This window comes from Callorhinus ursinus, unplaced genomic scaffold (genome assembly GCF_003265705.2).
Source record: "Callorhinus ursinus isolate GAN/ISIS: 27379988/994484 unplaced genomic scaffold, GSC_fseal_2.0 scaffold63, whole genome shotgun sequence".
In the NCBI taxonomy this organism is placed as follows: domain Eukaryota; kingdom Metazoa; phylum Chordata; class Mammalia; order Carnivora; family Otariidae; genus Callorhinus; species Callorhinus ursinus.
In genome coordinates, this window is record NW_027397125.1 from 1,462,456 (window position 1) to 1,485,375 (window position 22,920).

The 22,920-nt window shown below is 39.2% G+C and overlaps 1 protein-coding gene across 1 annotated transcript in view; it reads right to left on the reverse strand.

Moving 5' to 3' along the window:
- Positions 1–11,482, reverse strand: part of GPR158 (G protein-coupled receptor 158) — a 453,369-nt gene extending 441,887 nt beyond the window's left edge. The window contains exon 1 of the mRNA XM_073885618.1: positions 9,902–11,482. Within this exon, the coding sequence (XP_073741719.1) occupies positions 9,902–10,803 (902 nt within the window). The 5' untranslated portion in view covers positions 10,804–11,482. The remainder of the gene's footprint in view (positions 1–9,901) is intronic.
- Positions 11,483–22,920: the final 11,438 nt, after the last annotated feature.

Consider the following 22,920-nt stretch of genomic DNA (forward strand, 5'->3'; position numbering starts at 1 on the left):
GGTGTGAAAACAAAGAACCTGAAATAAAGAGAGGGAGATATACCATAATACTCAGTGGCCCACCATTCCAAGGCTTAGTACCTGTGATCTCTCTGCCTTCATAAAAAACCTGCTATTCATTCTATCCCTACCAATAGCATCATTCACAATATTGGATTGCCAAATTTTGGGGGTATCTAAAGCTGAAGGTGCTAAGCATTTACAATTTTTAATTTTTGTTCTTAAAATCTTGGGAAATGGATTATATGTTTTTAACTTTATAAAACACTGCTTGCTTTTTCCCGTTTGTCCTTAAAGACCAATTGCTTCTGAATTTTAAAGGCTTTGTATTTAATATAGACTTCTGAACCTATCCTCAGATTATCTCATTCACATGGTCTGGGGAGGGCCTAGGAACATATTATCAGGCTTTTCAGGTGATCCTGATACTCAGCCAGGTTGAGATCAGTGAATAATGAGTATGAATTAACCTTTATTTGATGACTCGAGGTGTTTTTATTTGTGCCTATGATTTGTGCAAGTGATGGTCACTTCCCTGGGTCTCAATTTCCTCACCTGTAAAAGTAACAATAAATTGGATTATATGATCTCTAAAATCGTTTTGACTTCTAAAATTCTAATTCTTCAAAAAGGAGCTTTCCCAGCACATTGACTAAAACTTGCTTCTTTAAAGACTGCCCTCACCACCCCCGCACAGGTATTTTCTTTTCCAAAATGCATGTTTTATTGAGAAACTTTAAATATAAAACATTTAACCATAGAATTAGTAAAACCGTGTTAGTAACAAATTCTGCAAATAGTTTGCCAAGTTTTTCTTTTTGAGCCCTGATGACACATAAATGTAAATTAATATTCCATTGATCCATCAAAATTTTGCAGTTCTCATTTGTATCAGGTTCCATATATGAAATGATCTTATATCCCAAACAAGCAAATGAATAAGTAAATAGAAACATGATCTGACAGACTCATACAAGCATACACATACATATACACATACATACAAAACCCTTGAAATAAATAGCCCCAGAATAACATGTTTATATGCCTTCTCTCTACACCAGCAGCTTTCAACCAAAGGTAATTTTGCCCTCAAGGTGATATTTGGCAATGTTTGTAGACATTTTTGATTATGACAGTGGGCAAGGAGGTTGCTACCGGCATCTACTAGGAGTCCAGAGGTGCTGCTAAACATCTTAAAACAAACAAAACAGCCCCCACAACAAAGGATTATCTGGCCTGAAATGTCAATGAAGCCTAGGATGAGAAACCCTGCTCTATGCAATGGTCTGGGCATCAAATAAGGGAAAGCCAAACTCTTCACTCAGGCAGCTACCTAGAAAATTTATCTGTAATTTTCTCACCTCCACAGTTCCATTTAAATCTCTTTAATCAAAATAATAATAAATAAATAAAATAAAAATAAATCTCTTTAACCAAAACTAATTACATGACTACACGGTGAAGTTTTTATTTCCACCCTGAAACGTCTAAGCCCTTTAGAAAAGAAAGATCTATTTTTGGTCTTTAAGTGGTCTTTTATTCTCACTGTCCTAGGCATTTTCCTGCAGAATGAGTGAAATGCTTCACCATATGATGCAGGAAAGCTTTTGATAATCCTTACCCCACCTAATCTGAAAATAAAAGTTTCTGCAACTTCTGGCCCAGTATTTTGTATATTTCACATTCATTGATAAGAAATGTGGGGGTGCCTGGCTGGCCCAGCTGGTAGAGCTTCCGACTCTTGATCTCAGGGTTGTGAGTTCGAGCCCACATTAGGTGTAGAGATTACTTAGAAATAAAATCTTAAGAAAAAAAATAAATGTTCCATGTTTTAGGATAGCTTGTCTTTTTAAACAAAATTATTATGAAGACAAATAGCAATCTAATTTATATGTAGCAGTGATGTCTAGCTTTTGTGTTTCCATAAATGTGTATTTTGCTACATCTTGATAACTTACAGATGATAATAGAACTTTATAGTTGGAGAGATCTTGGAATTTATTTTCTCATTTCCTAATATATCAAATATAACATGCCATTAATTAAAAGATATGATATTATATTGCATACCATTAAAAGGAAATGTATGCCTATTGGAAATCACATGCTCTCAATCCTAAGACGGATCTCAAGTTAAGAGACATCAAAATGGGGGAAAAGTGCATCTTAGAATTGATAAAATACATTATACTATATTACCTTTTTCTCTTTCTCAGATAAAAGCCGTGTGTCATTCTATGAAGTTTCTTTCATACTCTGGTTTCTCTTCAGATCACATAAATCTTTCACCTTTTTCTATGAAAGTTCTTCCATAATAATGTAAAAAGGCATATCCATGGGACAAAACACATAAATGGTGAGAAAACTAGGTTAAAGAAATAAAGCAAAATCTTACGTAATTCTAAGTTTCCTTTTAAATTATAGGTGCACTGGGTACTTTGCTAATTAGACAGAATTTTTTAAAAATTCTATGTTGTCTTGTTATAGTTTTTAACTGGGGGAAAGTTATAACAGGTATTATAATGAATAAAAATTAACTGGATTTCAATTAATTAGAAGTAATAATTAACCATGTAAAAGAGAGAGAGAGAGAGAGAGACTGCCTTCTTTGACAGGAAAGTAGGTAATTTTTGTTTGGGAAAAATGACCTTGGGGTCAGACCACTTAAGCTAATTCTGTGTTTTCTATAAATTCTACCTATAATGATGGTGATGAAACTAGATATATCCTGTAATTGCTTTGAGGCCCTACAATATCCTTTGATACAAAAAAGAAAGTTCATCATGGCTCCTATACTAAGCTTGGCATTGTAGAAAAGGGTGGGGAGAAACCTGAGAAAGACTTTTAACTGAAGAAGTATCTCATAGAACAACCTATCCACCTAAATATTTTTATAGGGTTTTTTTTTTCCTGAAGGAAAAAGGACTTGTTGAATGAGTATATGCCAGAGAAACTAGAAATTGCACATAGGAATGTTTGGGGTTTTTTTTTTTTTTTTTTTTTTTTTTTTTTTTTTTTACTAAAAGCTGAAAAGCAAATAAGGCTAAAGACCAGGAGAAGTTCCCCCATCCCCACCCCAGTGCATATGCCAAAGATGTGGACAAGAGCTTAATAACACTATTGGTTGCAAATTCTCCAAGCATAGCCTCAGTACCAGTGTGCTGCCTATTTGTGCAATAGTGGCCATCAAGCTGCCAAAGTTATCAAAATCCCAGTGTACTCTTTTAGTAATTCTGCTAAAATAACCCTGTAAATAGCAATCCAGAACCGAAGAGAGAAAATAAACAAGGCCCTAATGCTCAGTACCAACCAAGTGCAACTTAACGTCAACAACATACTTCTTGGCATCGCAATATATTACAATATAATCATAAAACACAGTGTGGGTTAGAAAAGGGTAGCCATAAAACCCTGAACAGTGGACACCAAACTGCTGCCTTTCTGAAATTGAAAGTAAAATTGGACTTAGAAGTTGAGGCTCTGAAATCAGTCTAATGAGGGCATCAGTGCCCTCTCCAGAGGGTAGGCACATACTCTTATTTATTTAGCAGTCTCAGAAATCCCATTTCTGCTTCCAAATGCATATTCTACAAAATGGCAAGTAATGCCGTGCCACTGCTCCACGACAACAAATAGCCCTTTTTGAAATTTTAAAATTAGCCAACTACAGAAGTAAATTGATAGTGGGTTATTGTTAAGAGTAGGTAAGGAGTTTCAAAATGCCTAAACATTGGTTATCTTGAGGGAGGTTACATGGGTATACTGATGCCCCTGATTTAGAAATCTGCAAAATAGCTTCATGTTGCCTTTGAGTAAAATCAGGGGATCTTTCAAGACCTGGAACATCAGATCCTGATTATTCTTATTTTGAAATGGCATTCCTCCCCTCCAAAAAAAAAAAAAAAAAGAGAGAGAGAAATGGTGGTCTCATTTCCACTAGCATATATACTTAGTATACATAGAGAGTATATTCTATGAATAAATGACTATGATAAAAACATACATTGGATATATATGAACATGATCTGCATTTAAATATTATATTAACTGTTTTCAGCATTATAATCAAAAGCTCAAAAGTTAAAGTAATATGTTTAGTTAGGTACATAATCATAGACTTTTAGGGTTATAAGGAGCCCTACAGGTCACCTAAGACCAACTCCCTCAATTTACAGATAAAGAAACTGAGGATTAGAAAGGCAACCACTGCCCATGGTTACACCATGAGTCAAAGATATGGTCCAGCTGGTGCCAACATCTTCTGTCTCCAAGACCCATGTTTCCACCCTGATCCACTGTCATTACAAATCTTCACAATAATTAGGGAAGAAACAAAACCATCATATGAATTATAAATTACTATTAATCACATGACTTTAATTCAGCTAAACTAAGAAAGTTTATATCTGAGGTAAGTATTTGGGAAGCCAGAAGCTACAATACAAAATACTTACTGAACTTTCTGTGTGATCACAGTTCTTCATTTAGTCGTTACAGAATCCCAAAGGAGATGTACTTTACTATTCACGGTTTACCGATTAAATAATTGAGACTCAAAAATCTCAGTAGCAGAAGTTCATCTAAAAACTCTTTGATCTATAACCCAGGTAAGCATCTCTTTGCTGTTTCTATAGGTAACCTCTTCACCACTATCATTACCCACAAGAGAGACCTAGGATATGTTTAGCTTGGAGCAAAATGGTTATTTCCCTTATACTGTGAAGTGCCCTCTTCTGTTGAAAGCAGAGATCTGTTCCAAAATCACTGTGGAGGTTTATGTGAAGGAGAGAGAGTGAAGTGACCCCTCAGGAGTCAGCAAATCAGTGATATCGATGTTTGTTGCATTAGTTTCTAAAAAGGGGTTTCCACACTATTGTGATCTTTCCTTCATTGCCCTATTGCTTTTTTTTTTTTTTTACCAACATCAGGTCTGACATTCACATGGTTTCCTCTTCTTCTGCATGTTACTTCCCCAGCAACATCATTTCCACAACGCACTGCACTTACGTGTATCAGCCCTGTTTCCAAAGCCTACTTGTTGACAATCTGGATAGACCAATTAAGAATGTGTAGAACAAAGGGTTATAAAGGTATTTGGATAGCATCAAGTCCATGCCCATTAATTATGCAGAAGCTGATTTCCAGACAGGTAATACAGCCAGTCAGAGACAAAACTGGGACTTGAGGCAAAGTTCTGTCAAGTCTAATATTCTTCCTACTACACAACATGCTTGATTGTATGATTAGCCTAAAAATTTTAAGCGTATATAACTTATTTGGGCCAAATATATTATTTCAAGTCATTACCATGTTATGTTTTTTTTAATAACAAGGTGAAAACAAAGTTGGCAATCAAGAGATAGCAGCATAAGGTAGTAGAAAGACAATATAAGCTTCATAGCAGGATAGCTTTAAATTTGATTTGGGCTCCCTAATTCACTAGCTATGTTATGTTGGGCAGGTTGCTTAACCTTTCTGAAGCTGTCACTACCTGAGAGTACAAAGAATTAGAGCAGTGGTATGTATAAAGCATCTGACATATAGTAGGTGCTCAATATATATGGGTTTCCGCTAATTCTAACCTACCACAAAAGAGCTGTGCCACTCAAGCAAGTTCCTTTAGGCTTTTGGGTCTTGTCTCCTCCATTGCAAATTGAGAAGATGAAAGAAACCAAATGAATTCCTATGTCCCTTTTAGCTCAACAAAAAATAATTAGTTCCCAAAGGTTCCTTTGCTTTAACTTCAACACTTAAGTACCTTATATCCATCCTAAGCACTGAACAGTACCAACTACCACCAGGAAGATATCTATGATTTCAGCAGAATGGAATCCAACTCCATATCACTTTAAGTTCCACAAAGAAAAATAACAATGCAAAACCAAGGGACTTAAAGGAAAATTTCTACAAAGACATCACAAACGTAATGTAATAAATATAAACAACTGAGGATATAGTTAAATTATTACTCTCTCTTTTGCTGAGTTGGAAGATGAGAACTAAAATATTTATGCTATATAACAAATGACCTAAGAGACATTTGATTAGAGTAATGCCATTTTTTGAAAAAAATGAGTAATAAATTTCTCTTCCTATGTGAGTCTTTTTTTAAAAGATTTATTTATTTATTATTTGGGGGGGGGGAGCACCAGGAGAGTCAAGCAGACTCCCTGCTAAGTGCAGAGCCCAACACAAGGCTCAATCCCATGACCCTGAGATCATGACCTGAGCAAAAGCAAGAGTGGGGAGGCCCAATGGATTGAGACAGCACCCCCCAATGTGAGTCTTAAACTAGGCTTTGAAATTTAAGATACTTTTATCATTTGGAAACCGAGGGGAATAAAATTTACTCTGAGAGGTATTTTACAGTCACATTAATATAAGAAAGTGGTTAACCATGTTCTCACACTACTTTTGAATTTCATGTTTGGGATTTACGTTCTCTAAAAAATAAAATATAATTTAAATGCTTCAATCTTTTAAACAAGACCTGAGAAAATACTAACTGATCTTAAATGACAATTTTAACTACAAAGTTTTTCTTCCTTTTCTCTTCCATAAGAAAATTATCAATGTGATTTTCATTACAGATAAGGCTTTTTGCAAATAACATTGTGGATGTTCAAAATACATTTAAAATCATATATAGAGCTCTTTTTTTAAGGTTCTTTTTAAAGATTTTATTTATTTATTTGACAGAGAGAGACACAGAGAGAGAAGGAACACAAGCAGGGGGAGTGGGAGAGGGAGAAGCAGGCTTCCCACTGAGCAGGGAGCCCGATGCGAGGCTCGATCCCAGGACCCTGGGATCATAACCTGAGCTGAAGGCAGTTTCTTAACAACTGAGCCACCCAGGCACCCCCATATCAAGAGCTGTTAATCATGGTTTCCCAAAAATTCATTTGAGGTTTGCCCTGTACCGTGCCTGTACAGTATTATTCACCTATATTATAGAATTTTAGAATGTACATCTTAGATCATAAAACACCACCACCATCAACAACAACAACAACAAAAAACCTTTGCCTCATATGAGTAGGAAGAGACAGGAAAGACCCATTTAAATATTATCTCAAATGTGTGAAATAAACAATATAGTATTTTTTAATTCAACCACTGTGTTCTATGAGCTGATTCTTTTTTTGTCCTAAAATGTGATGAGTAAACTCTATTCCCCAGCATGCACTGTATGCAAAGGTTAAGAGAGCCACAGAAATATGATTTAGGTCTATATGTATCAAGCATAGTGTGAACCAGAGATAGAAGACCTGGATCCTGCTTTTGTCATTACTATAAAATTGATTTGTGATTTGGACAAGTCACTTCACCTTTTTAGTTCTGTCTCTTTACCTATGAAACAACAGGAGGAACCACCTGATCTCTTTAAGATTTCTTCCAGTTCCTATAATTAACATCTGTGCAAATCCTCAGTACAGCATTTGAGGGGCACGAGACATGGGGCAAAGCACTCACAGGAGTGCACTTACTCTGCTCTCCATACATACTGCGAGGATGAACCAGCTTTTCAGAGAGCCAAATACTAAATGGCCTGGCTTCATGCCTTGGCTAAAGAACACCATTGATGACTATGAAAGCACTTAAAGAAACTCAGCCAGAGGAAACAAACCACTTTCTGAATGTAGTCCAAAAAGTAGGTAGGGGGCGTGTAAGCCCTCACAACCTCAGACCCTTTGTGTCCTTGGCCTTTCATCCTGGCTGGCAGAAGGCACTGAGTTTATTTAGGTGACTCACGCTTTCTTAGCCTTAAGAGAAATTATTCTGAAAATGAATGGCTCTCCTCCCTGATCCCGCATCTGACCCTTAAAAATACATATATTTTTATGCAGCAGCTATACTATATGCAGCATTCTTAGAACACCTTCATAAAATAGAGTTCAGCGTAGTGACTAAAAGTATGAAAGGGGCTCAAATCCTGGCTCTACTACTTACCTGCTGTGGGATCTCAGGAAAAAAAGCTTAACCTCTCCCTGCTTCAGGTTCCTTTTCTGTAAAATAGGGAAACTAATAAAACCTAACTCATAGAGTTGTGACAATTAAGTAAGATAATGCATGCAAAGCAGTTACCACAGAATCTGACAGAAAGTAAATGTTATAGGTACGTAGATAGATGATAGATACACAGATAACAGATGATAGATTAATCCTGGGAACTGGGTCTCCCTAAAAACACTTATCCGAAGGCCACAAACAATTTGCTGGCAGTGAATGGCATCTGCTGATCTTTCCTCTTCTGAGCAAACAACATGGCAAAGGCTCAAAGCTCGGCTCACCTCTTACTAATAGGATCCTGCAGAAATCAGGAGGAAATGAGATTATCCTGAAAGCAGGAAAGAGTTACTCTGGTTTAAGACAGGGTCTTTAAAAGAGATAGAAACACATGCAGACATGCACACATGCACACACACACACATCTAATATAGTCATACAGAATCAGAGAAAGTGTTTTTGTTTTTTGTTTTTTGTTTTTTGTTTTTTGTATATGCCTTCTCAAGTGTGGCTGGCATTAAAAGCTACAAAATTTTATAGCTAGATGGCTCCCTGGAGACCATCTAGTTCAACTCCCTCACTTGGTAGGTAAGTAGCTGAGGCCCAGAGAGGTTAAGCAACTTACTGGGGGACATCCAGCTGTAAACGACAGTGCCAAGACAAGCTTTCTGATTTCCCCTTTTGCCCGCCCAGTACTCAGCCTGGTATCTTTCAAAAGCTCAGCACACTGTCCTTGTTGTGCCAAACAGAGCATTAAGGTGCATGCACACACACCCCCTCAGGTTTCTCACTTTTAAGTTCCCAAAAAGTACAGAAGCAACCTCAACCACCAAGACCTTCTTGCCAGAGCCTCCCATCATGGAAACTGAGGAGGATCCCAGTCAATCTGTGGCCCTCTCCTAGGCTGTCTTTGGAGTTTCTACTCTTCCCTTTGCGTTCCTTCCTCACAACCATTCTAAAGTGCTATTTCTTAGACATTCCTCACCAAAAAGGTCAGGCATGTCTCAGGACAGAAATTGCCCCTGCTAATTTGCAAATTCTTCATCTCCCCACAAATGCTATACTTTTAGACACAGGAAATACAGAAGAACTGTGATTAAATTTCCAAAAAGCTCCCCCAGTGAATTCAGTCAGAACTAATGCCGCCCTCCCTAAGATAACTCAGTCAGGTTCACTTATAAAGTGTGTGAGTAGGTGAAGGACTGGAGAACCCTCAGGTGCGCCTGACACAGAGAACAGGAGGAAGAGGGGAAGAGGGAGACGGGAAGGAGGAGGGGCACACTGACCAAACTGCAAAGTCTGGATCCTGGAAACAGCCAAGCTGCTGAGACTGACTCACTGCTGAGGGGATAGAACTGCAGAGGGGATGTACTGTGTTAATCATACGCCCTCTGGTAACTAACAGCGGACTGGTGCCCCGAACTACACATATAGGAAGCAGGCAGAGGCTATCCCTAAGTGGCATAAATGAGGAACTCTGTCTTCCTCTTTTTTCTCTCCTCCCTTTTCTCTCATCCAGTGCTGGCCACTCCATGCCTGGCGGGCACACCCAAGCTCTCCAGCTTCCCTCAAATCACCCCCAGACTGGGAACTCCCCTCCCTGATCTCCTCCTGAGGGTTTAAAAGAAGTGTAGGGCATCAGACATTTCAACTCTGCCAAATGCTCACCAGTCCCTTGCCCCTTGCAGGGAAACTGATCTGAGAGAAGATTTCACTGAGCTGAAAAAGGTAGGGCGCTTCTTGTCTCTAAGCACAGGCGCCGGCGAAAGGTGTCCCTCAGCCTGGGTCTCTGCTTTGAGGGTGGGAGGCATTAAGTGTCCCAGCCAAGTGTTCCTTCCCCAAGGTGAAACCAGAAGGAAGGCTTTGCTTTTGCCTTTTTCCCACTTCCTACCTGAATTCCGGGACCAGGTTAGGCTGCAACCCGTAGAAAGCAGCGGACAGAGTGACCAGCCACCCAGGCTTGTAACTCCCGTTCTCGCACTCCAGATAAGGCGGAGACCACTTGACGTGGCTCTTGTCCCCGCCAAGCCCGTCCCTGCGCCGCCAGCTATGGCCCAGGCTCCGGGGCCCCTGATTGGAGCCGCGGCGGTGTAAGTGGGTCCTCCACTTGCGCCGCAGGCCGTGGAACCACTCGGTCTCCAGCGTGGCGTTGGCCAGGTGGTGTGCCGAGGAGGACAGGTCCTGGAGCAGGATGCGGCTCTCTTCGCGGGTGGCCTGGAGGAAAACCTGCGGGGCCGGTGCGGACAGCGACTCGGTGCTGAAGGTGATGGCTGCCCGGGAAATGCTGGGCTCGCCCTCCAGGAGACTCTGCACCAGTGCCTGGTACCACTCCAGGTCGTCCTGCAAGTTCTGCTCCCTCGACTTATTGCTCTGCAGCATCATGTTGAGGAAGTTAGTGGCGTGTGTCAGCGTGTCCAGCGCCCCGTGCAAGGAGGGATGGGAGCTGGCCAGGGCTGACGACTTCCCCGGCAGGCCCGCCAACTCGTAGCGGCCGGAGCAGTTGGCTCGCTTCAGCTGGTGGGAGTCCCCGGTGTAGAGGTAAGAGGCCACGTCCATGGGCACCTCCTCGGCGAGTTTCTGCGCCAAGATGGTGCCGTCGGTGGAGCGGCTCCAGGGAGCCGAGGGGTCCGAGGCAGAGGCTCGAGCCGACTGCTGGGCGTGCTGCTTCAGCCTCAGGGTTCTCTCACGAGGGGAATCCAGCCGTCCCAGAGGGTCGCGGCTGGTGCTAACAGTTCCCAATCCCAGATGAGCGAGCAGGAGGCAAAAGAGTAAGGGATAAGCCATGGCTCCCATCTGCTTCGCAGACACGAGAGGAGGTAACGGGAGACACTTTTTTTTAAATTTGGTCGTCAGTTTATCAACAGTAAGACTTTTACTAGGAGTCGGCTCCCTTCTCCAGATGGCACCCAGTCGAAAGGGACTTTAAAATAAGAGTGTTTCGGAATTGGCCCGGCTGGTTAAGCTACCGTCACAGGAAATCAAATCACCTGTGGCAACGCCGGCTGCACCCGCTCCATAATGGGTCGGCTCGGGATTACGCACCTCACAGCCTTGAGCAGAACAGGTCACATCCCCTCTCGCTCCCGGCGGCTATAGTTAGCCTGCTTACGTCTTTCTGCTCAGCAGCTTCCACCGTCGCTCTCATTGAGGTGTGTTCAAGAGCTGCTGCTGCTGCTGCCGCCGCGGCCGCCAAAGACGCTGCTCCATCATCTCACCCGTGGCAGGTCGTTCCCGCCTCCCGGCGCTGGCTCCTCCTCGTTCGCTTCGTCCGGAGGCACGGAGTGCGCGCACACAGATCCGCACCGCGAGCGCAGGACTGAGTCCCGGAGAGCGAAGATTTCTTTTAAGACGTTTGTCTCTCTGGAGTTTATAGGACCAGGCAACTGGTTAATTGGAGCCCTCAGGTCTGGCCACAAACCACACTCCTGTCTCCCCCTGCTCTGGAGGAAAGCCGGTTTAAAGAGGCAGCTTGGCCGCAACCAAACCCTTGAGGGACAGCCCCAAGCCGTCTTGTTCTCTGTTTGGTCGGCTCCTCTGTCAATCAGCCGACTGCCATTTGTTGGGCTGGGGCGGGAGCTGTCCAGTGCTGAACCCGAGGCGGCACGGAAGAGGCGCAGGAGGAGGCGGTGGCTCGGGATGCAGCAGCGCGGAGTCCTTTCACCCACTCGCGTTCCCTGATGACTCGGAAACCCGAGGGGGTGGGGGAGGGGTGGGCGGGAGTGAAGGGAGAAGCAGCGCGTTTGTGGCTCAGAGAGAAGGAAACTTGGATGTACTGAAGAGGAAGGTGTTGGCGTCTTGCATGCTTAGTTAAATCAGCCTTTTCTTTTGCCTGGAAAAGAGGGAGAAAGGAGTTTTCATTTCTGACTTAAATCGAAGGGGAGGGACGTAGGATGGAGACGTGTCCTCCCGAGCATCTGCTCATTTTGGGCAAATTATCAAATCCTCCTCCTTATTGTCGGTTAAAGAAATGATTAATACCGACTTGCCGAGGTCTTAGCTATGAGGGAGTAATGGAGACATCTACCGGCTGAGCTGCAAGAAAAAAAAAATACCATATTTAAGGAACCGCTGCCTGAAAGGGAGCCGGGTTGGAGGGGAACCTGTGAAAGTGTATGGAAGTGAATATGTGAAGGGAGAGACATGTACTAGGGGTAGGACTCAGATGTGAGAGAATGAGAATGACTGAGTCTGTATTGAGTGAGGAGGGAAGTCATTCTGACTGGGAGTTTCTAGAGTTAATGGGTATAAGAACTAAGATATCCAGTTACCTATAGGTTGGGATATCCCAGCAGAAAAAAGAAGAGATACAGAATATTAATACATATAATAATAATTTGAATAATATGCCAAGCCCCCCCCCATTGTTGGGAAATCCTTTAACAGAGTCTAATTGTTTTACTTGAAACTTTAAGGATGTCTTCTGATATTCTGAAAATATTAATTACTACTGGATATGTAGTGTTTTATGCATCTCCACTTTCCATAGGCACCTCTGTTTTCAAATTCCCCAAGAAAGATACAAATAATCCCAAATTCATTTCAGTTCCCAGCCAACAAAAATGTTGCTGGTGGCGTTTTGAGATAGCACTGCTTAGATTTACTTTATCATTTCATTTCATTCTCCCTATTGAGAAAATACGTGAGCACTGAAATGTAAGTTCCAAAGAGGAAATGGTTGTCTGTATTGGTCACTATAATGTCTTGAGCACCTGGAACACACAGAACTGCCTGGTACATAGTAGGTTCTCACTAAATATTTGCTAAATTAATGAATAAACCAGAAGATCATGATGATGAAGCTAATTATTTAAAAATTCATATCCTTACCTAAGAAGAAAAGTCTGCCTGATATGCCAGTGACAAGGACTTTTGGAATGAAACATAGTAATGAGTTTTCCAAACTACAGCATATGGTCTTCAAGTGAATTTTTATAACTATGCAAAGAATGGTTACTAGATTTATACTTATTTACAAGTAGATTTAATGTTCATATCCGGCTTTTTGTTTAAATTTTGCTTTGCAGTGTGTACTCCTTTGCTAAATAAATGTCATTCCAGTTTAATGCTCTACTATAGCATATGTGGCAGTAATAACAGGAGGAGTTTCTGTTTGTTTAATATATCAGAGTATGCAATATGATTTTCAATCTACATAACCAGCGAAGGACTGAAATGTAATTTTCTCATTAATGGATATTCTTAGAAAACATACACAATTTATTAACAGTTCTTTAAAATTGTCCAGTATGGCATTTAAAAAAAGAGGATATAATTTTATTAGTAGGTCCCTCTATAAATAATTAAATGACTGAGCATAATTAAAAGATTTGTGTTCTGGTACCAACATTCTTCTAAACAAGATTTATGATCACTGGCAAGACATTTAAAGTTTCTGTGTCTTAGGATAGCCAGCCAGCCCTCCCCTAGCTAACATCTATCAAGAAAAGAGCACAAAAATAAGCACAAAAAGGCTTCTGCAATTTTAGCATTTCCTTTAGTGGTTCACCTTCAGTCTATACTGCCAAATAACTGAGGTAGACTAGTTGGGTCTAGAACAGCACTGCCAAAAATAGAAATATAATGTGAGCCACAAATGTGATTCATATATATAATCTTAAATGTTCCAGTAGCACATTTAAAAAGTAAAAGAAAAAAGTAAAATTAATTTTAATAATATATTTTATTTAGCCCAATATGTCCAAAATAATATTTCAATAAGTAAATAATATAACAATCATTAGTGAGATATTTTACATTTTTATACTAAATATTCAAAATCCAGTGTATATTTTACACCCACAACACATGGCATTTCACACTAGTCACATTTCCAGTGCTCAATAACCACTTGTGACCAGAGGCTACCATAGAATACAAGCTCAAGAAGATAGTACATTGTGGTCCTGAATGTTCTAGAAAGCCTAGGTACACACAAGATGTACCATGGTCCAAATGCTCTAGGAGGTCTGGTCCATTTAATAAGTTTGAAGTCAAGGTAACTGAGTAGTAGACAACCCTTTGTCAATGTCAGTGTCCATCAATGAAGGAAATAATCCAAAAGAGGTTTTTATAAGAGACCAAGATTTAACACATATTCATACATCTCTAAACAAATTACAAAATTCCACACCAACTCACAAAGACATCATTCACTCAACAGGTGTTGATTGAGCTTCTACTATGTATCAGTCATTAGGCTTGCTATTGTCTGCACAATAGACACATGGACCTTACAATCAAGTATGTAGAGAGAGGGATAATAAAAAAGCAAACAAAATAAGAAATTACATATAATGGTAAGTGCCATGAAGAAATAAACACTGTAAAGTGATAAAACCTGCAGGGTATGGGGGCAGGGACCTTCTTATATAAACAAATAAAGAAAAGAAAGACTTCTATGAAAAGGTAACAATTGAGCTGAGACTTCAAGAATGAGGAGCAGTTAACTAGGTGGTAGATCATAGTGAACTAGCTAAAGGTAAAATGGAAAGAAACTTACTTCAGTTAGAGGGAGTAATATATGAGTACACTAAGACTACAAATATTCCATTCTTGACAGGAAAGAGGGCTGGAAGAAAATAACTTCAATAACCTGAAGTTCATATGTAATATACCAAGTACAAACAATTGAGACAAAAAGAAAATCATTTTATAAAATAATCAAGTGATTCTGGAATGAATAGCACCCACCTCCTACCCCCACCACCACACCAATTAAGTGAATGTAATTTGTACATATAGATAAATACCCCTGTGTGGCCTCAAAATTAAGAATGAAGTTGTCCAAAAACATGTTGATACCATGTAGAAGCTTGACCATAATAGAACAATGCATACAAGACCCGTCAGTCCTCTGCAAAAAGGCCCGAAGCTTTTTCATCACAGCCTGAGAAGCCAATCTAATTGCCTGAGAATGATGAAATGTGCACTGATGAAAAAGCAATATGCAATGGAGTCATGAGTTATTAGTCATATGTCTGATTTACCAATATTATAAAAAAGATGTGATGTCTGCATATCTTTTGTGTGTGTGTGTGTGTGATGTTTGCATATCTTTAAGAAAAAGAAATTAAAGGAGGTCAAAAACTGCTGAAACCAGATTTTATGTGAGCAGTATAGTTAGAGTTATTTTAAAAAAATTTAAGTGCTGCTTTAAATCGTTTAAATCAGCAATGATTAGGAGAGTGGGATATAGTGAAAGGACACTTTCCAAGAACTCATCGTTCTAGATTTACAAGGTAAATGTTATTTTTAGATTAAATAATGATGGATCTCAGTAAACAAAGTGGCACAGATTCCTGATAAAGCAAATAAAACTACAAAAGTACAGCACAGTCTGTCGATATGACACAAATTCAGAAATCCAGTTCTTATTCCTGGTCTTACAGAGATTCTGGATTTCCCTAAGCATATGCTACCCTGTGCCTCATGTGCCCATTTGCAAAATGAAGATCATAGTCTGTGTTCTCCAAGAGCAGTAGTTTTGAAATTTCTAGGTGTAGAAATATCACTAGAGAATTCTGAATATCACTGTGGGTCTGTGGGTCTGAGTAGAACTTGAGAATCTGCATTTTAATAAGCACCACAGGTGATTTTGTTGCAAATAGTCCACAGAGCACATGCTGAGAAATACTGCCTTGAGCCATGGAAAATAACTCTAAGACATTAGGAAAGATCTCCTGGTAAACACAAAGCCTTGTTATAAATTGTGAAAGGTAGCCTACGAATAACAATGAAAATAACACCTATAAAGAATATTATTTTTAGTAATATTAACATCATCGTCATTATCATCTAAATATTTATATAGCACTTAGAGTAGCCAGGCATTTACTAAGGATTTGACACAGGTTAGCTCTTTTAGTCTTCATTACCACACTGAGTTTGGTACTGTCTCCGTTTTACAGATGGGAAACAAACAAACAACAACAACAAAAACAACCAAACAAAATAATTGCCCTAAGAAATGCAGCCATCTGGCTCCAGATGTCATACTTTTAATCACTGCACCATTGGTTCTCCAACACTGATATGCATTAGATTCACCTGGAGAGCTTTTGTCAAAGCACAAATCAGTGGCCATACCTCACAGAATTGCTAATTCAGTAGGTCTGGAGTAGGGCCTGAGAATTTGCATTCTTAACAACTTCCCAGGTGATGCTGATACTGCTCATCCAGGAGCCACTCTTTGAGAACCATTCCTCTGTGCTGTACTTTTCATCAGTATAATCCATCACCTCTACATGCTTACACTCTTCCATGTGTTTCACATGGAAAAAGAAGAAAGTCAGCATCAATGGAAGAAAAGATGTCTGAAATCTGCTCAGGAGGGGAAAAAAAACTCTCTGGTTCTCTATTTCCAGCTTAGAAAGTTTACGCAAGATGTTTATGTTTTTTACTTCGCAGTTTATTCTCATCTGCCTCCAGTTTACCCTTAAAACTCTTACTCCCTGTCAGCATCACTTCTAAAAACACTCTTGTTCTTTTGAGAGTTATCTCCTCTGCTTTTCACTATAAAGTCATGACTTGGGCTGCTTTTTCCTTCCCAATAAAGTGCATCTCTTTTAAGTACTGCTAAACAGTATCATCTACAAAGTCACTCAGGCTTTGACCCAAACTGCTAGTTTCCCCTAATCTTCCATGCCTCCACGCACACAAAATGGTTCTGTAAACCTAAAGACACCTAAAGAACTTTCTGACCACAAGAGACGAGAACACAGGAAATGGCATTTAGGTAGGAAAATCCTGAGTGTGCTGAGGCAAGGTATTTCCTTTAATGGCTTTCCATGTCCCTGACCTAACATCCAGTAATGCTGGAAATACAACATTTACAAAGAAAAGCACACCAAATAACTGAAAGCCCAACTCTATTTAGTAGAAAGACTGGCTCCCTTTCTCATTAAGAAATAAGAACAACCCAAGAATTTGGAACAAAATTTACTGGAAAAGAGGCTTTGTGGATAGAAAGAGATGGGAAATGGATTATTTTTGTCTTTGCTCAATTTTATCTGCTTCCCTTCTTGGAGGGAAGCTTCTCATGCCACATGTATGTGTCTGTTATTATAATTTATGATGGTGGTTTCATCAGCACATTACCTTGGGCATAATGAAGATTTACTTTATGACCAGTTTAGGAGTTGGCTCTCCATCTTAACACAGCAGCTTTTGAAAGTTGGGAACTTCAAGTGCCCAGGACCATGCCTGCAATGCATGTTGTATACACATAAGACACACGAATTAATGGCAATTCCTCCCTGAAGAAAAGCAGAAACTTGTATACCCAAACAAACTTATAAAGAACAAGTTTATAAAAAAGCAGAATCATACCTGTAAACACAGAGAACAAGCTGATGGTTGCCAGAGGGAAAGGGTTGGGGATGTGGGCAAAATGAATGAAGAGGAGTGGGAGATAGAGGCTCCCAGTCCCAGAATAGATAAGTCACGGGAATAAAAGGCACAGCATGAAGAATATAATCAATAATATTATAATAGCATGGTATGGTGACAGATGGTAGCTACACTTGTGGCGAGCATATAGCATAATGTATAAAGAAGTCGAATCATTATGTTGTACACCTGAAACTAATGTAAATTGTGCATCAGCTACACTCAAATAAAAAAAATGTAATGAAAAAAACAAGTTTATAATAATATTAAGTCACTTGTTAAAGTTTTCCTATTTTAAAAAAGTTGGGGGAAATTAATCCAGTAATGATATTGTTGAAATTTCAGATACCTGGATTGTATGGGAAAAATAAAATAAGGAGACATAACACAGAAAGATATTCCAACAAAATGTAGTGAAAGAAGAAAATCACTACAGATATTCTGATGGAAATACCTTCAGGCTAAGAAAATTACAAACCTAAGCGTGAGTCCAGGTACAAAACACTTTTGCAGATGTAGTAGGTGGTGTGATGCAGAAGTCTGAATCCTGTGGCCTACATAAATTGTTTCTATTTGTCATTTTGATGTATTCTTTGGAATAAACAGTTTCAAGGAAAATTTTGCCTGGTCTTTACCAACAGCTCACTATTCAGACACAGAAGAATTTCAGAGAAATTTTGGCACAAGAAGCTTTCAGCTTCTTTTATTCACTGTGTCAATAAATGTTCTTCGGTAATGGGGCTGACTTCAAGTATACGTGGCCATCACGTATCACAGTGTCTGGGGAGAAATGGGTTCTTCATGAGCACTCTGCAGAAATGAGTTCTTATATATTGCATAGAAAAAAGCAGACTAGAGAACATAAGGCTAAAAAGAGAAACAATTTTCAAGAATCTGCTGTATCATGAGTACCAAATGTGATGAAAAGGAGCTGTTTCAACTGTTTGTTTTTATATCTCAAATCAGATACTCTACAGAAAAAAGTTAAAATTTAATTAAAATTCAAGAAAGAAGAATATAACAAGAAAGCCTTTCTGAATGTTGAGGTTATTTTTAATTGAGATGGATTAACCAAGAACTGAAGAGAATCTCCTTCCTTGAAGAATAATTTGTGATCTTTGGTAGAAACTATATCCATGTAACAAAAATTAGTTATATTTATATTCCTCCTGCATAGACAGACAAACCAAATGGTCACTGGGATCTATTTCTTTCCTACGGTTCTTTGATAGACTGAGATCACTGATAGACTCAAATAACTGAGACTGTTAACTTGTCACAGACAGGGAAACTAGTGCATATCTATTCAAAGCAAATATTTTTTTAGGCATCAAAATCCCCGTTCCTCTTGTACTGCATTACTCAACCTGGCATTCAAGACCATTTACTAAGTTTCCCCCCCCCCAACCCGCCAGCCTTCCACTACCTTTCGGAGTCCCTCCACTGTGACAAAGCTATGCTGTTCACACTCTTCCCTTATAAGTAATTTGCACATCCCAGTCCTATTCCTGCCTTTGTAAAAGCTAACTTTGTTTATTGAGAAAACTTCTATAAATATGTGCTTCCTTTAAAATCTTTCAATACTACCAATCTCTGAATAGACATTTCTCTTAGAAGATATATGAATGGCTAATGAGTGCATGAAAAGATGCTCAACACCATTAGTTTTTAGAGAGATGAAAATTTAAACCACGAGTTACCATTTCATACCCACTAGAAGGACTACAATAAATAAGACACACAATAACAACTGTTGGTGAGGATGTGAAAAAACAGGAGGCTTCCTACATTGCTGGTGGGAATGAAAAGTGGCATAGTCACATTGGAAAACAGATTAGCAGTGTCTCAAAAAAGTTCGATATAAACTACCATATGACCCAGCAATTTTACTCGTAACTCTTTACCCAAAAGACATGAAAGTGTATGTCCACACAAACACATGCACGTGAATGTTCACAGCAGCATCATTCATAATAGCCAAAATCTAGAAATGACCTAAAGGTACATCAACTGGTGAATGGATAGACACACTGTGGTATGATCATATAAAAGAATACTCTTCAGCCATAAAAATGAGCAAACCACTGACATTTGCTATGTCATGCATAAAGCTCAAAACATCACACTAAGTGAAAGCAGCTAGACACAAGAGACCAGATATTGTGTTTATGTGAAATGTCCAGAAAAGACAGATTTATATAGACAAAAGGTAGATTGTTGGTTGCCTGGGCCTGGAAATGGGAGCAAGAACCAACTGTAAATTGGCATGAGAGAGGGATCTTACCAGGGGGACGAAAATGCTTTAAAACTGGTGGTAATAGCTGTATCACTCAGTACATTACTTGAAATCATTGAATTGTGCACTTAAGTGAGTGATATGTAAAATGTACTTCAGTAAGGTTTGTTTAAAAAAAAAAGAACTACCAACTCTAGGTATTCTCCATAATTCACTTGCTTTTCTAGAATCATCCTTTGAGTCTATCTAGTATCATCTTAGTTCGTATGAACCCATTTTACATTATATGATCTACATTTGCTGATTTAATGTTATTTCTGAACATTTATCTGGACAATTGAAGAAGTTTGGGGTAGCTTCCTCATCTGAATTGTTTAAGATTTTATTTTATTTAACATCAAAAAATACCTATTGGGTATTGGGGAAGGGGGGGCACTATGTACCAGACACCATTCTAGAAAAAAAGTGATACTGCAGTAAACAACTCAAGTCTCTGCCATCATGGTGCCTACATTCCATAGAGGAGACTATCAATAAACAAATTAAAAATAATATAATGTAATTTTCAGATGTAATAAGTATTATAAAGAAAAATAAAGTAGGGTAAGAAGATATAGAGAGATTGTCAGTCAGGGAAAGCACCTGATTAAGTGGTGTTGAGTACAAACGTGAATGATGGGAAAGAGTGATACATGGGAAGACTCAGGAGAACAACTTTCCCAGCAAAAAATAATGATCACAAAAGCCCTAAAAGAGGATCAAATCTGGTCTGCCCAGAAACAGCAAAATGACTGTGCAGATAGAGACTAAAGAAAGAGGGAGGGAAAAAGAAGGCAGCAATCAAATCACATAGTGTTTTGGGGGCTATGGCAATGAGTTTTGGTTTTATTGCAAGGGCAATGGGAAGTCATGGGAGGATTTGACAGGAGTGACAAAATCCTGGGGACTGCTATACAGACTAAAGGAGGAGGGCATGAGCAGAAGCATAGAGACTAGGTAGGAAGCTATTGCAGTAATCAAAATAAGAGAGTTTGGTGGTTTGGACTGGAAGTGGACAGGGAAAGCAGAATGATAATGGTCAAAATGGTCAAAAACTGTTGAATTCAGAATTATAACTATCTGAAGGTCAGAATGTTGCCCATTAATACCTTGTGTTAGATGCAAATAAGATTTTCCTTTTTTTTATTTTTTAATTTTTTTTATTTTATTATGTTATGTGAATCACCATACATTACATCATTAGTTTTTGATGTAGATTTTCTTAATGTAAGAATGTTAACATAGAAAACCATTTGTGCCAACTCCATTTGATAGTAGAATCCTAAATTTAGATTTAAAATAATTTTTTATTTTTTAGAAAAATCATTGTTCCTACTTATTCATAGAAAAGTACTTTTATCCCAATTGAAAAATGAGCAGAAGACATGATCAGAAAGTTCAAAGCAAAAGAAACCTATATGGCCAGTAAACATATGAATCCCATTATTGAGTATGGAAATGCAAATCAAAATACAATGAGATACAAGTTAAATCTGTATGATTGGCAAAAATTAAAAAGTCCAATAAAGCCAACTTATTGGCACTGGATGTGAAGAGGATGGAAGAAATGTGAATTCACAAGATCTCTTATGCAGTGCTGTTGGAGATGTAAATTTGTAACATTGTTTTTGGAAAATAATTTAGCATCACCTTGCAAAGTCAAACATTCACCTACTCTATGATCTAGCACCTCCACTCTTGATATATACACAAAGGAAATTCTGGCACATGTATGCCCTGTGATACGCACAAGAACGTTAATAACATTACTGTTTAAAAAGCAAAAACCTTGAAAAGCCTAAATGCTCATCAACAGAACAGGTGAATAAACTGTGATGTGCTCACACATATGAAATGAAAGCAAGGACATTATGAACACAGGATTCAGAGAGATGAGTTCTTTGGGTGGTGTAAGGTATGAGAAGGGGATAGGGTGCTAGGTGGAAGAACACAAGGGCTTATCTAAAATAATTAAATTTAAAAATCAGATCATGGGGTGCCTGGGTGGCTCAGTGGTTAAGCAACTGCCTTCGGCTCAGGTCATGATCCTGGAGTCCCAGGATCGAGTCCCGCATCGGGCTCCCTGCTTGGCAGGGAATCTGCCTCTCCCTCTGACCCTCCCCCCTCTCATGCTCTCTCTCTCATTCTCTTTCTCAAATAAATAATAGAAAATCTTTAAAAATAAATAAATAAATAAATAAATAAATAAATAAATAAATTTCAGATCATGTATTGACCAATGGTGAAAGTGTATCGAGCAAAGGATTATGTTAAATCCAAGGTCCTGAAGTCAATTAAAGGAGCAAAAGAAAGGAAAGGGAAGGGGACAGAAAGAAGGGAGAGAAATCACTTTTAACTGTTCTTGCTTCTATAGCCTAGTCCCCAAATGAATGACCCTTATAAGATATATGACGCTCCTCACCCTTGGCCTGACAAATCCAGCAAAGCAATGGTGTGAATGTTTCGGTTGGTGCCAACGTTTTACTCCTCCTGGCTAATGCAGTCCACTTTTGTTCCCAATGCCAAAAATCCACTGGTGGCAAGTTTCAGTGTTCAGACAGGCCTCCCAATTTGAAATCAGGCAGGGTTTTCAGCGCCTGTCTTCAACTAGACCTTCATATTAATAATGGTTGTTATTCACACTCTGCTGAGCCATCATCTTTGATGGCAGTCCACTTCAGGATGAAGTTTGATTTCACTTTCTGAGGATCAAGTCCTTTCTTCCCTTGCCTATCAGTCTCTAAACTTATGGAATCTGTGTCCAGAACACTATTTCTAGGCCTCCAATGTCTCTCCTCAAAGACAGGCTGACCCACTTTCCAGATGGAGGAATAGCATCATCCTCTATCTGATCCATAAATCATGAACAGAAGGCTGAGGAAATGAGAAGCTGTGTACCCACTGGGAAGGGAGCGAAGCTTCCAGCATGGGGTCTACGGCAAGATCACAGCCGCACAACCTAATTCTCCAGAAAGCCAGTTTCGATCAATGACAGAACAACCTAGTTCCAGATGAAATTATCCTGGATTTTTAAACACAAATGAACACTCATATTGAAAGTCGGTAAGATTTACCACAAATTTAATCTGCCATATTTAATGGTATGTAGTATGGTAATTATGGCACCTGAAGACTGGGTAGCAATAGTAAGGCATTCACATATTTGACAATAATAGCTGTTTCTGGGATTCCCTCAGATAAAAGATGGGAAAGAGAAAAGATAAAGTTTATGGGCTCCTCTCCTGCCA